Genomic DNA, 13,975 nt, shown 5'->3' on the forward strand with positions numbered 1-13,975 from the left:
ATATATACATATATATATATATATATATATATATATATATATATATATATATATATATATATATATATATATATATATATATATATATATATATATATATATATATATATATAAATAGATATAGATATAGATAGATAGATAGATAGATAGATACATATATACATATATATATATATAGAGAGAGAGAGAGAGAGAGTGAGAAACAACATTCACTGCCACCATTGAATGTGGGGCTGCGGTGAAGAAAGCTTTCTTAAGTGTTGTGAGAGAAGATTCTGCATTTACCGTTAAAGCTTCAGCAGGCTGTCTGAATCTGGTCTTCAGATTATGTTGCTGATGTTTTAGCTATGGGTTCTGAATAATTACGGACTGATCATACGTCAGGCATTGTGTGTGTGTGTGTGTGTGTGTGTGTGTGTGTGTGTGTGTGTGTGTGTGTACTCTGTACAAAAGTTATTGTGTCAGTTGGGTGAATTCTATTTAGAATGTGGGCGATTTCTTTTCCTAGGTGGGCTCTCGCGTACCCAGTTAACATGTTACGTCTTGGCCTGTTTCTCACCATTCTTCCTCTTCCATCCCAACCTCTGTCTCTCAGTAATGCTGCTACCCTTTTTCCACCGTTTTATCTCTCTCCCTCCACCATTATCTTCGTCTCTCCACCATATTACCACCATTACTTCACCACATTATCTCCATCCCTACACATTACCTCAATCCCTTCACATTATTCCAATCCCTCCACCAAATTATCTCCATTCCTCCATCACTTTTCCTCCATCTGAACCTTCCAGGGATTCCCTCCCCACTGGTTCATCGCCATCGCTTTACCATCTCTCCACCACTCGTCTTAGCTACTCCACTACTCCACCGTTCTTCCCTTACTGTGTTTCGCTATTGCATCTTCACCAGTCCATCATCTCCTCACCCACCTCCTGCACAATCTTTCCTCCGTTTCAGCAATTCTTCCCTCACCACTTCATAATGCGTCTCCATCATGCCACCCTTCCGCCCCACCACTCCATTATTACTCCACTACCTCAAAATATTCACACACACACACACACACACACACACACACACACACACACACACACACACACACACACACACACAAATAACCCCTTTCACCCTAATGAGGTTCTTTTTTCGTGTATTCCAGACGAATTTATTCAGTTTAGAGGCGGGGTTAGATACAAGCATAATCGGCTACTTCAGTACTCGACATAAATGCAGTCGTTCGGTGGAATCATTTGGTGACAACATGAGTTAGATAAAAGAGACGTCATCTAACTGTCTATCTATCTATTGCCAGACGCCTCAATCCCGTTTAGGGTGGCCACAAACAAATCGCCTCCAAGTTGCCCTGTCCCCCGCCATTTCACTGCCCTGCTTCCAACTCACACCCCCCTCTCTCATATACCTCTCCACCCCATCCCTCCATCTCATCCTCTAACTAAAGGTGATAAATTAATCCTAAATGTGTATATGAAACTTATAGACCATAGAAAGAGTAGAGTAATATTCAGTCTTTCACATCTACATCAGCCTTGATACGGTAGAAAAATGGTGTTTGCCCTGCTGTAAAGAAAAAAACAAAGATATGATAAGAAAGGACATTTTTTTTTTTAAAATCTCTTATTTATATTCAGGGAGCCTTAATAAACCGCGTCTTTGTCTTGACCTTTCTAAGGTCTCTTTTTAATTTACTTTTTATGCAGCTGCATTTAAAAATAGAGAGAAAAAAAAACTTCTTTTCTTTTCTTGACTGAATGTCTTCTATGTGGGGTGAAAAAATATAATTTAGGGGACATTGTACGGTTTCGAACACCTACTTGTCAGCCACGTACAAAGACGATTACCTAACAAAAACCTTTTTTATAATAGGTGACAAATTATCAAATACTTACCTGTGCTTCGTAGCATCATAAGGAACCTCTATTCCAATATCAAGTTCATTAAATCATTGTATTCGAGTAATTATAAAGCAGTGAGGTGCAACTTTAAAATTCCTGGGAAAATAAACGATGACACTAAGTCCCAAACTTCCATTAACCAACTTATGCAGGGCTGCGAATAAACATACTCTTACTACAATAACTATTTGTGATGAAACCGTGGAAGATTTATGAAATCACTCCTCAAACATTTAAGAGTCAGAGGGAGAAAAACAGATTTGTCCTTGTGACAGATGTCACCCAGCAAATAACAAATCTGGATGGTAGAGAAGGGATATTACTTCCGCTATAAAAGCGAGAAACGTAGCCCAGGGAATATATAACATAATAATCACCTCAGTAATACTACAGGATGTGGTAAAGTAAAACGCATGGCTAAGAAATCAGTACAATAAACGGAGCACCAATACAAAGTTACAACTGCAAAACAATGTTCATGGAATCATAAGATATTTTATGAGTATAATAAAGCATAAAACATTCTAAAAAGGGAAGCGATCCCATAGTCGATCCAAATCAAGAATTTTCAGCAATGAATATGGAATAATGTTATCCTACAGAAATTGAAAGTCCACTATTAACACTGGAGAATGGAGATACATGCAATCCTAAACCAGTGAACAACATTTATCAGCTGCTGGATGATACTGTCACAGTCAGCGACCTAATAAAGCACTGAACTACAACAAAAACTGATAAAAAGTCCAAGAATTATCAAGCTTTAACTAAAAGTATTACAAGCCACCTATGAACGAAGTATCTCAGCGCTTAAAGCAGATATGATTAAACTGTCATTGTTATCAGAATATGGAAAATCGGCAATTTTTGGACAGTAAGGCAAATCACCCATAATAATTATAATCCGTTACCTTGACATTTGTATTGAGATAACATTTAAACATCTGCAGGATATTTACCTGCTGAACACCCACAAGTGCTTATATAGCTGCCAATATTCAGCACTGATATAGAGAAAGGAAGTAATGTATTAGAGATCACAAGCACTTTTAAATAAACTACGATGACTGAGAGATTGTAAATAATATGCCTGTTCACAAGTCCTCTTATAAAGTTTAAGAAAAACTATTCTTCAGTGTTAGGAATCATAGGTAAAATTCATATTTAGTTAAATGCCAGTAGTGGACTGCAAAAATAAAAGAAGAACATAATGGTAAATAATGGGTTTACATAGGCAGCTGAGCATCACAGAGATGATTTGTACAACAAACTCTCTTCATAATTTAAGTCAGTGCTGGTGTAAGATTATTCAACTTTATATCAAGGTCTGACACGGTGCTAGAACACATAAAACAATTATAATATCAGGGATTTTAGTCCAGTTTTTAATTCCTTGTATTTTGAAGGTGCTTTAGTTTTATGAAAGGACAAAGAGAATCTAATAATAAGAGCTGACAAAAGTTGTTAAAAGAAAACTACATAAAATAAGATCAAAATTAAGATCTATTCTTGTGGTAGAGTTGGTCGAAGACGTGGTGTGTGTGGCCAGATGGGTTTTGCATGCCCTTTGTAATGGTAAGGGTATACAGAGTTCAGAAAACAGTGATCAGTGTTGGAGAGAGAGAGAGAGAGAGAGAGAGAGAGAGAGAGAGAGAGAAGCTAATGGGAGTCGGATAGGAGAGAAGTCGATAACGCGATGAATCTTTAACTCCACCCTGTTGAAAAGTGCTGCATATGGTTACCCCACACTCGTTATGAAAATTTCAAAGCACTTTTCTGCTCATAATCTGTGGAAAGTCATTGTGGGTTCCACCAGAGAAATCCACTAACGATCTTGTCACAGTCCACTCAGATTTCTTAGCATCTTCCTTACAGGCTTTCCGTTAAACTTTTGCCACGAGCTTGGCACCTCAAAACCCTTCAAACAACTGTTGACATTCTTTTTTTCGAGCTGCCCAATTATATATTTTATCCTTCCAGTTCTGCCTTCAGCTCAGATTTCCTTTCTCTGCTGTTAGAGAGTCACATTTCCACCAAGAGCATTGATTCTCAGGATTCTGTCTTTTCACCACATTTCTCATATGCATCAATCATGTCTTAAGCCAAGTCAGTTCTTAAACAAAACAATCCACTCATCACTTTTTCACCCACTTCTCACAACGTTCATCACGGCAGTCATCCCAGTATTCATGAAGTTTATTGAGAAAGTACTACCTATGAAATTTTACAGCCAAAGGCGAATTAGATTTTCCTTTTTAATAAAAAACTCGACTGCTTCATCCTTTTGCTCAGCAGTATTAGTTTTATATTTTTGTTCAACGTTCTTTAGAGGAGTAGCTTTTACAGAATCACAGTCTCAATATTTTGTCCCCTTTGGCGGATAAATAGGTCACATTTTCAACATTATTTGTGTTTCAGCTCTGAATGGTTAACCAAAACGTGACAGGTATATACTTCGAATTAGTAGTAGTGACTGAAACTTGGGTACAGAACATCAGGATCAAAGTTTAAGAGATACAGAAATGTGCAAAGCCCTGAAAAATTAATCTGATAACCAGAAATGTGAATTTTTTTGTAACGATGTAAGGAAGCTGTTAAAACTGTATGAGCTTTTAACAGAATTTCTGCATTTACAATAATAAAAGAACATGCAATTATACAACAGCGTTGTGCTACCACATTTAGAATTTTTTTGGCTACTCGCATATGCAGGAACACAGGCATATCAGAATGACAGCTGCAACACACAGAAATTCCTTCCAAAGCATCCATGGAATTTAAAAAAAAATGAAATCTTGTAATATTGACTATGTGTCAGATCAAAGATCTACTGATTTAATGTTTTTATTCCCTCAGTGGTTTAAAAAGGAAAAGCAGATACTGCAAACTTATTTTTATTTTTGCCTCAGAAATACCGCACACATGAATAGAGACTACGGTGACGTAATAACGTTGACCTATTTTGCACACACCTAGGAGAGCATTTGTGTGATTTATTTTAAAATGTTCCATCAACTTTTCATCTCGGTTTCTAATATAATCTCATACATTCTACGTTCTGTGAATCACTAGTCAAGATGTTTTGTCTTGAGACAAGAAGTGAATCAGTGCAAGTGCAGCTTTTTTGTAAGATACGCTATTAAGCTGTTTATGTTGTTAGAGAAAGCTCCTAGTGACCTGTGTGGCGGAGAAGAGAATTTCGAAAGCTTGATTTTTTAAACTCGATTTTGGACAAACTCGTCCGCCCGCTCACTGAGGTAAAGCATTGTTTTCACGGTTCGCCAAAAGACGAAGTTACTGTTAGGTGAGTGAAAAGTTACGCAGTTCACTTATATACCCGTGTGTGGAGGGTGAGGAGGTAATGTTTTCAGTTCGCTTGGTTTGTCTGTCTAATTGTCTGTTTTACTTTATGTTAGTAACACCGTGGTAAAGCTATTTAATGGAGTTGCACCGACTGCAGACCACCAGAAGAAGTGATTAAATTTTGACTGAAAAAAAGTTGGTTATAGGTCAAGGGCAATGACATCTCAAAGAGATTTGATCCGAATCAAACTGAATTTGGTGGAGCTGTTGTTGTGTGTGTTTGTTAAGTTTCGTCCAACTATCTCAATAGAGTGCACACGGGCAAGAGAAGCCCATCAGATTCTAGTAAATCTGGAGAGGTAGAGGCCGTCTTGAGGGATGGAGGATAAGAGGAGGCAATGAAGAGCAGGGCTGAGATGGGGGAGAGAGCAACAATCTCGGCAGCAGAAGCAAGACGAGAAACTCGCCTGCCGAGACAGTCACGTAGCGTGAGGTGAAGAGTAGGAGTGGAAGGGCAGTCATGGAGATAGTGTAGGAGAGGCCACTCATCACACTGATGACAGTGGGGGCATGGGTCTGGGGCCTGGCCCACAATTTGGGAATAGCAAGGGAACCCCAGTCATTGGCATCGTAGGTGAATGACGAGTGAATTAGGGGTGTGCGGGGGGGGGGGGAACAAGGGGCTTGTAGTGAGTGGCTCGTGCATACCAGGTGGCTGACCGTGAGCCTGCAGCAACCTGGTCCTTATGATCGTCAAGCTTGAGACTGACGGTGGTGGTGTGAACTCTGCACTTGATTTGAGCGAGTTTGGGACTGAGGGGGTAGCTGACAGACAGGAGAGCAATTGCAGTGTGTGCTGCAGCGTCTGTCAGATCATTGCCCCGTATCCCCACATGGCCTGGTAGCCAGTGGAGAAGGATGTCTGTGCCAGTACGTGATACATCATCAGTTGCTGCGGAGATAGAGGTCAGGAAGCCAACACTGTCTGTGAAGCATCATGAAGAGAGACCGTGCAGAGACGAAAGCGAGTCTGTATATATAATGACGTGCCTGTGGTGATGTTGAGAGGTGTCTCTGAGAGTGCAGAGGATAGCTATGAGCTCTGTCTTGTACATGGAGGCCCCAGTAGGGAGCCTCCAGGTCTCGACCCGGCCTTCACAGTAGAATGCAGTGCCTGCTGACCCATCAGCAGTGACTGAGCCATCAGTGTAATACTCGACTGCCCCTGGGACTCGGAGGGTTGCGATCCTTCTCAGCGCATCTTGCCATAAAAGGCCGGGGAGGGATGCTCTCAGGGAGGTGCCAGGAGGGGCAAGACTCCGAATCATAGGGGGAAGCCACAGTGCTGAGGGCATGTAGTCAGGGTGAGGGAGGTCAGGGCCTCCCTGTAGGGCGTTTGTTATGCCGAAGTTGTGAGCAATGGAGGCCAAGGAGTGTACCCAGTCCTTTCTCGTATGGTCGTGATGGGGCCTAGCAAAGGTGCGTTGCAGCAGTGCAGACTCAGGAAGCTGTGGCCTGTGTCTACAGAGCTAGGCAGCGACTGCTGTCGAATGACTTCACACTCAGTGTTTGAGTGATGGGAAGCGGCTCTCCATCCTGAGATTTTCAATGTGTGTCCACAGGGGATTTCCTAGCACAACACGTACTGCAGAGTTTTGTAGGGCTTTGAGGGAACGTGCTTGCATCCCCGACAGCCCTACAAGACATGTCTCACTGTAGTCAATGAGTGACTGTATGGCGTGGGTGTAGAGGGTCCTGAGGACGCGAGGAGAGGCCCCAAGATTGCGACAGGAGAGGGCTTTAAGCGCTGAGATCCTTGGGGCAGCCCTCTCTCGTAGGTACTGCACGTGTTTGGAAAAGGTGAGACGACTGTCAAACCACATGCCCAAGTAGTGATGACTGTGAACGATGTGTAGCTGATGCCCTTCGAGAAAGAGTGGCAACTCAGGGGGTCGTAGACTGAAAGGCATGCATTTCGTTGTTTGAAGATTGATCTTGAGGCCCAGTTTGCAGCATCTGTCATGGAGGCGAGTTAGAATAGTCAAAGCAAGATCATAGCAATCCCTACGAGAGAAGACGAGTGCAAGATCGTCAGCAAAGCAGAACAGGGTGATGCCCCTGCCATAGTTGATTGACAGCAGAAGTTCGACTAGGATGTTAAACATGAGAGGACTGAGCACACTTCCTTGAGGCATACCACTGACATGGGGGTAAGAAGAGGAGAGCCGTCCCTGAAAACGGACACTGGCAGAGCAGCCAACAAAGAAGTTATGCAACTAGGAGAGGAGCCTGCCATGAACTCCATTGGCTGCAAGTGCCACCAGTACAATGTCAGGGTTGGCTAGCTCAAAGGCCTTCTCAAGGTCAAGGAAGACTGCAATGCCTCGACCACATCTCAGCTCATGAAGAAAAGAGGCAAGGCACTGCGGGGCACTTCTACCAGGAAGGTAGGTGAAGAGCTGCAAGTGCAGTGGGCCTAATTTCCAGGCAAGGTGAGAAGGTACAAGGCGTTCAGCTGTCTTTGCAATGCAGCTGAGAAGAGAGATAGGTCTCATCACAGCTGGATCACGTGGCTTGGGGACTAGGTGTATAATGGCAGTTTTCCATGACATATGGAGGCATCCCTCCACCCATGAATGATTGTTCAAGTCAAGGATGAGCGATTTCCCCCCTCTGTCCCAATCGTGCAAGGAGGGAGTAAGGCTGTCAGCTCCAGGGGCTATGTCTCTGCTGCCATGAAGGGTCTCGTCCAGTTCATTGTCAGTAAAGAACTCGTCAGTATTATCAGGGCACGAGCAGGCGGCGTCTATAGCGGCACTCCTTGGGCCTCTGAGACGGTCCTGCATGTCCCTGACGGACTTGGGGAGAATGGTGGGCGAGGGAGATGTGGCATGCTATTGCAGCCAAGCATTTCCTGGTGGTAGAGGAAAGGAGTCTGATGGGGCTTGTGAGTGTTGAGGTGGTCTTTGACGAGAGTAGTAGGAGGCCTGGAGAGCAGGATACTGTCTGCAGCAGTGCATCTGAGGGTGAGGATGACTTATTCAGCATGATCTCCAAGGGATAGTGGAGTAGTAGCATCACCTATGAGGGCCACCATCAGTCCACTCGTAATCTCGCCAGCAAGCTTGGTTTCTGTCCTAGCGAGGACGGGGCGACAGCGGGGGTGGTAGGGGCGCCGCCTGTAGTTCCATCACTGTAGCAAAGTGGTCGCTGGTGAGAAACGGATGCAGGGACCACGATGAGCTACCAGTGAGAGACAAGGAGACGACTGTGAGGTTGAGTCTCCCACCACTAACGTGGGTGGGCTCGGCGAGATCATTGAGTAAGAGACTCCCAGTATATCCTTGAGGATCATGGCGAGGTGTCGCCTGCCTCATTAGATGGGTGGGGCGAGGAGAGGATAGGGTGGTGGGCATTTAGGTCGCCGCATGTGTAGATAGGTTCTAATGCAGCAAGAGTCAAAATTTCACCCAGATCAAGTGACCTGCCCTGGCTCCTGTACACACTGAAGATGTTAAGTGAGGTGGTGGCGAGTTGCAGGACGACGCCCTGCACTTCATCACCCTCTCCACAGTATACAGGAGGGGCATAGTCAGAGGAGGGGATGTGACCCCTAACTTGAATGGCACATCCCCGTGTGAGACCTCGGTCCTGGAGGAGAAAGTGACTCCTAAAGCCACTGAGTCTAAAAGTGGACTCCTGGGGGAGAGGCGTCTCCTGCAGGAAGATGACATGAACATCCTCTCTGACAACCAGCTCATAGAGGTGGGCAAGCTTGCTCCAAGCCCCTAGGCAGTTCCACTGCAAGACTCGGAGGGGGGCGGCAGGGAGAGCATTGGAGGCGGAGAAGGAGGGGAGGCCATCCCAAGGAGGAGGCCAAGGGCACATCATTCTGCCTCTATCCCTGTCGTGGCAGGTCTGAGTCCTGGCTGGGTGGTGGGTGGCATCAGCTGGGGGGATGGTGTGGGAGGAGAGGGTGGCTGGGCAGGGGGGAGGAGGCTAGTAGCAGAGATTGGGCGGAGGCAGGTGGGGATGCATTAAGAAGGTGCTTCACCTGGACCATGTTCTGGATGATGGCATCCACTGCCTATATTGAGGGGTTGATGTCGATCTGGGGACCCAGGGATTTCCCCAAGTTCTCCGTGACGCTCACTGCTATCTGCCTTCTGAGATCTTGCAGCTCCTCTAGGGAGAAAATGCAGTGGTTTGGGCCTGTCATTTGTTGGGTGGTAAGGGGCAGGTTGTGGGAGCGTGTGGGAGCAGGAGTTTGAGGAGTAGGGGTGGCGGTGGCTGTAGCATGGGCAGGGGTTGGGGGGGTGGTGAGGGGTGGTAAGGCCCCTGAAGCGAGGGTGAGGGGGGGAGGTGCTGAGGGTTTGCCCTGGGTTCCCCAGATGAACGTCCCTGGGGGGCCGGGGTGGTAGGTATGCCGGTACTGGACCCAGGCGACCTGACTGCCGCGGCCCTGATCCACAAGGGCTAGCCTCAAGGGGCATCGCAGGTGCCTAGCACGGTGTCTGCCATTGCAATTTGGGCAGCGGGCCACCATCGCCTCCCCTGCCTTGAACTTGGTGAAGCAGACATTGGTGTCTTGGCTCCCACTGCACAAACTGCAAACTACCAGCCATTTGCATGTGGCTTGGTGGTGCCCCTACTGGTGGCACTTGAAGGATCGCAGAGGCTCTTGTGTGTAGGGGCGAAGATGGAAAGTGCCCCAATTCCCGAGGGTAAACTCCAGGATCAGAGGGCCGTGGAGTGTGATAACCACTTGTCTGGTCTCCTCCCAGGTCCTGGCTTGGCAGCGGCTGGGGAAGGACTCGTCCTAAGAGTAGGCATGGAGAAGTTCATACGAGCCCTTCTCGAGTGGATGATTTATCGAGCTCCCGTCCGTCGCCATGGTGTTGCTTCAGCGGAGACCCTTGAGTACTGCCTTAATGGCGCCACCGCCTCATAGCTGCAGTTCTGTCCCTGTTGTACTGGAACTTGGAAGGTGGGGAAGGGCGAGGCAGGTGGAGGGCAAGCTGCTACCGCGATGGTCGGGCATGGAGCTCGGGAGGCTCGTTTGGGTACCTCTTTGCCCTGTGCTGAGGTGGGAGGATTTCCCTGCCTGGCCCGTTTGTTCCTTCCAGTGACGAGCGTGAAGCCCTCTTCATCAGTGTTGTTGGAGGTTGTGGTGTCAGTGGCAGAGGAAGTGCTGGGGGTGGGTGCAGTGGTGTCAGTGACAGAGGAAGTGCTGGGAGTGGGTGCAGTGGTGCCAGTGGCAGAGGAAGTGCTGGGAGTGGGTTTGGTGGTACAGTTGTGCCTGGTCTCCATCTGCTTGTGAAAATGAGCAGATTTGGAGTGGGAAGATGCAGTACTGGCAGGGGAGTGGGCAGCAGGGAGGGTCTGGCGAGGCCATCAGGAGCGCTGCTGGTTACTGGGGCGGGGTAGATGTCTGAGGAGTCAGAGCTGGAGTTAGAGTGACATTGCTCCCGTTTGACACCAGGGGGGCGGCTGTCGGGGGAGGGTGCGGTGGCAAATGACAGAGCTGCAGCAACAGGAGTGGTAGTGGGGTGCCCAGGCTTGGTGGTGGGGCTTCGGGGCAGGGTGGGGCCAGCGTCGGCAGCAGCAGCAGTGGTGGGCTGCTTGGCGCTGGCTTTAGGCGCCAGGGTGGCGGCAGGCTGAGGCCAGCTCTGTGGGGCCCTGTGATGGGGGCTAGACATCTACCTGGGGGGTCGAGAGGGCCGGGACGATTTGGCAGCTCAGGACAGCCTTATTGGCGAAAAAAAAGCAGAATAAAAAAAGTAAGTAAAACAAAACTAAAATAAAATCAGGATAGAGAGAAAGGGAAGAGAGGAGAAGGAAGACAGAACGAGAAAGGGGAGGGGTAAGGGAAGAGGAAAGAGGTAGAGAAAGAGGAGATAGAAGAAAAGTAAAGAAAAGAAAATAAAGAAAAATGAACTGACAAATGGCGAAGGAAAGAAAGGGAAAGGAAAGGGAGGAAACACTAGCTTCCCGGCAGTTCCCTACAGTGACGGGGGCCTAACCTCCCCACCCTCTAAAAGGCGTCACAGGAGACCCCGTCACCACCCCGTGAGGGACTTTCCTAACCTATCCCTAAGAGCAAGCCACCCTTGCTGCCTCCTGTAACCAGACCTCTAAGGCCCCCCCTCGTGGAAATACCCTAACGGTACCTCTTCAGGGTTCGGCGTCGGAAAATGGCAGGGATTAAACGGCAGCCGGAAAGAGGCGAAACGAAAAGAACGAAATAAATAAATAGGCTGACTGCCTGATAAGGCTGAGCGTGGTGGACATACCCCAAAAGTCTATGGGAAATGGAACCCAAGGTTCTCTAGTCAGAGTGCAATATGTGTAAGTGCCTCGAGAGCAAGGCGAGATGTGAAGTTCTTTTTTTGTTTGTTTGTTTGGTTGAACGTTTCAGGGACAGAAAAGGATGGCGTGGTTCATTCTTGAAAAAAGATCTATCAAAGGTGAACGTCATATGCATAATCAAAGTTTCAGTCTGTTAACTCAGATGGTCAAGCGGTTTTTCTTAGGTTTAGAACAAAACTTGGCTGACTGGTTTAAGGTCAGCCACGACTGAAATAAGTTTATTTTGAGAAAAATAGCTCAAAGGTCAAAGTTTAGGGCAAGGTCAACTTAAATACTTTTCATCGAGTTTGAACCAATTTTTGTGGAATAGCTCAGGGTTGGGCCAGGCTGAAGTAATTCGATTTTGGGAGCAAAATGTTGAAGATCCTGGTAACAGGGTAGGATTAAAGGTTCGGCCAAAGATCGGCTGTGGTGTGCTGATGTTTCACTTTCTGGTTGCTCCATGTAAATATGGGAATGTTACTACAGTATGAATATTTCATCTGCTTACAGTGTTATGTTTTCCTTGTAATTCGGAAGTTAAACCTCTTCAATTAATATGAGAAGCTGAATTCGGCTTATTGTGATTATGAACAGGTATATGTGCGTATGTGTTAGATTCAAATGAAAATTATGTATCCATTAATTACTACAGTATTCTCTCCAAAAAGGCAAAAATATATTTAAGAATAATGACTAAACGAAACAGCACAAAACGTGCAAAATGTTATAGTTTCAACACTTCAGTTTCAGCGTTACTACAAGAATTACTTGCCACCTTTCTAAAACTTCCTTCAAGCAGTGGAATCCTGCAAGGTCCTGCTTCACATTATTATTCTTTTATTACTATGTGAAATAAAACATCTTCCGCTAGGCAGTTGTACACAGATAGAACAAATTGCCGTGCAAAGTGACAGAATAAAAAACTGTTAATGTTTACAAGCCTCTTACATCAAAACTCGGCTTTAGAGCAGTACAACAAATAATTTACCAACCAACTTCACGGAGCAAGCATCTGAGGGCATGAAGTCCACGTGACAGGCACAACATATATTTCTTTCAAGAACAATCACTAGTAAAGCCTTTGATGCCATTCCCTGATGCAAACGAATCACTAAAATCTACCATATAAATGTTGGGAACAACTCCAGTCTGCTAGACACGTTTATGTTACACTTCAGCGCAGGTTGTCAAGAGTACGAAACTTCCATAACCGAGTTCCACAGAGCTCCGTTATTTCGCTTCCACGTTTCTATCCATACATGCGTGATATTCTCACAACCCAGCCACCCACAAACCTTGCCACATATGCGAATGATATAACGATAACAACCACACACCACATCGCAGACAGCCTGTACATTCCAGAAAAAATATTTCAGCGAGTTTAGGCATGGGTCTTGGACAACAGGGTGACATTTGTTCCGGGCTAATTCACCATCACACTCATCACGAATGGCAAGCATGAAGTACAGTATATCCCTAACATCACAATTAGCAATGTACCTATGCCACACACACCTTCATAAACATCCTTAGGATGACGTGAAATACTGGACTCACCACCAAGGACCACGTACAAAACATCAAGAGATCGTGCAACCCCAGATTGTACGTGCTCAGAGCATTTGCAATGACACGGTATGGAAAAAATCACACTTACTTATGTACACGCAATGTATCAGGTAAGTGATGTACAAGGCCTTCTTTGTTGGGGCCCCCATCTTATCTAACGTACACCACAACACCGTGCCAGACAATGCTCTATGCATCACCACTGGCTTCATCAGTACCACTACAACAGCTCACTTACACTAAGGCATTAAAACATAATCTATTATAGAATACATTCATATGATAGGCACAGTTCTACGCAGTAGTGCTAACTCACAGCATCCCTGTCATTATTTAACATAGACACACACCACAACTAGGCACGTAAAACAGTCACCACACAGACGCTGCCATCCTGCATCATCCTTAAACATACTTGGGTTTTCATTCCCTCGGAATTTTTCATGGAAATATCATAGTAACTCTTGTAAAATCTGCTTTCAAGAGATTATATAGGTGTGCTAAGCTAAATCGGTATATTCTTTACCCCCTTACAGTTGTTGACTTTATACACGGGTTTTATTCGCCTCCTGTGTTGAGAACAACTCTCATGTGCGGGGAGGTTCCCCATATACAGCTCTTCTCAACAAGGTGGAGTCAAAAGCTTTTCGTCTAATAAACTCTCCTCCTCTTACTGGCTCCCTTCAACCCCTGACTCTTCACCGCACTGTTGCATCTTTGCCTCTTTTCTATCGCTACTTGAATGGTCACTGCTCCTTTGAAATGTCTGCTTGCATCCCTCCACAACTAAGGGGCCGGGGGGGGGAGGGGCGTGTAACACCCGTCCAACAACAAAC

The 13,975-nt window shown here is 45.7% G+C and overlaps 1 protein-coding gene across 1 annotated transcript; it reads right to left on the reverse strand.

Annotated features, from left to right (window-relative positions):
- Positions 1-7,492: 7,492 nt before the first annotated feature.
- LOC145414611 (uncharacterized) lies at positions 7,493-8,062 on the reverse strand. The gene has a single exon (XM_080284138.1). It carries the CDS (start codon positions 8,060-8,062, stop codon positions 7,493-7,495), a length of 570 nt encoding a protein of 189 aa, XP_080140264.1.
- Between the last annotated feature and the right edge of the window lie 5,913 nt (positions 8,063-13,975).

This window comes from Coenobita brevimanus, chromosome 100, assembly GCF_032717465.1.
Source record: "Coenobita brevimanus isolate Jiangsu-jjx chromosome 100, ASM3271746v2, whole genome shotgun sequence".
NCBI classification, from domain to species: domain Eukaryota; kingdom Metazoa; phylum Arthropoda; class Malacostraca; order Decapoda; family Coenobitidae; genus Coenobita; species Coenobita brevimanus.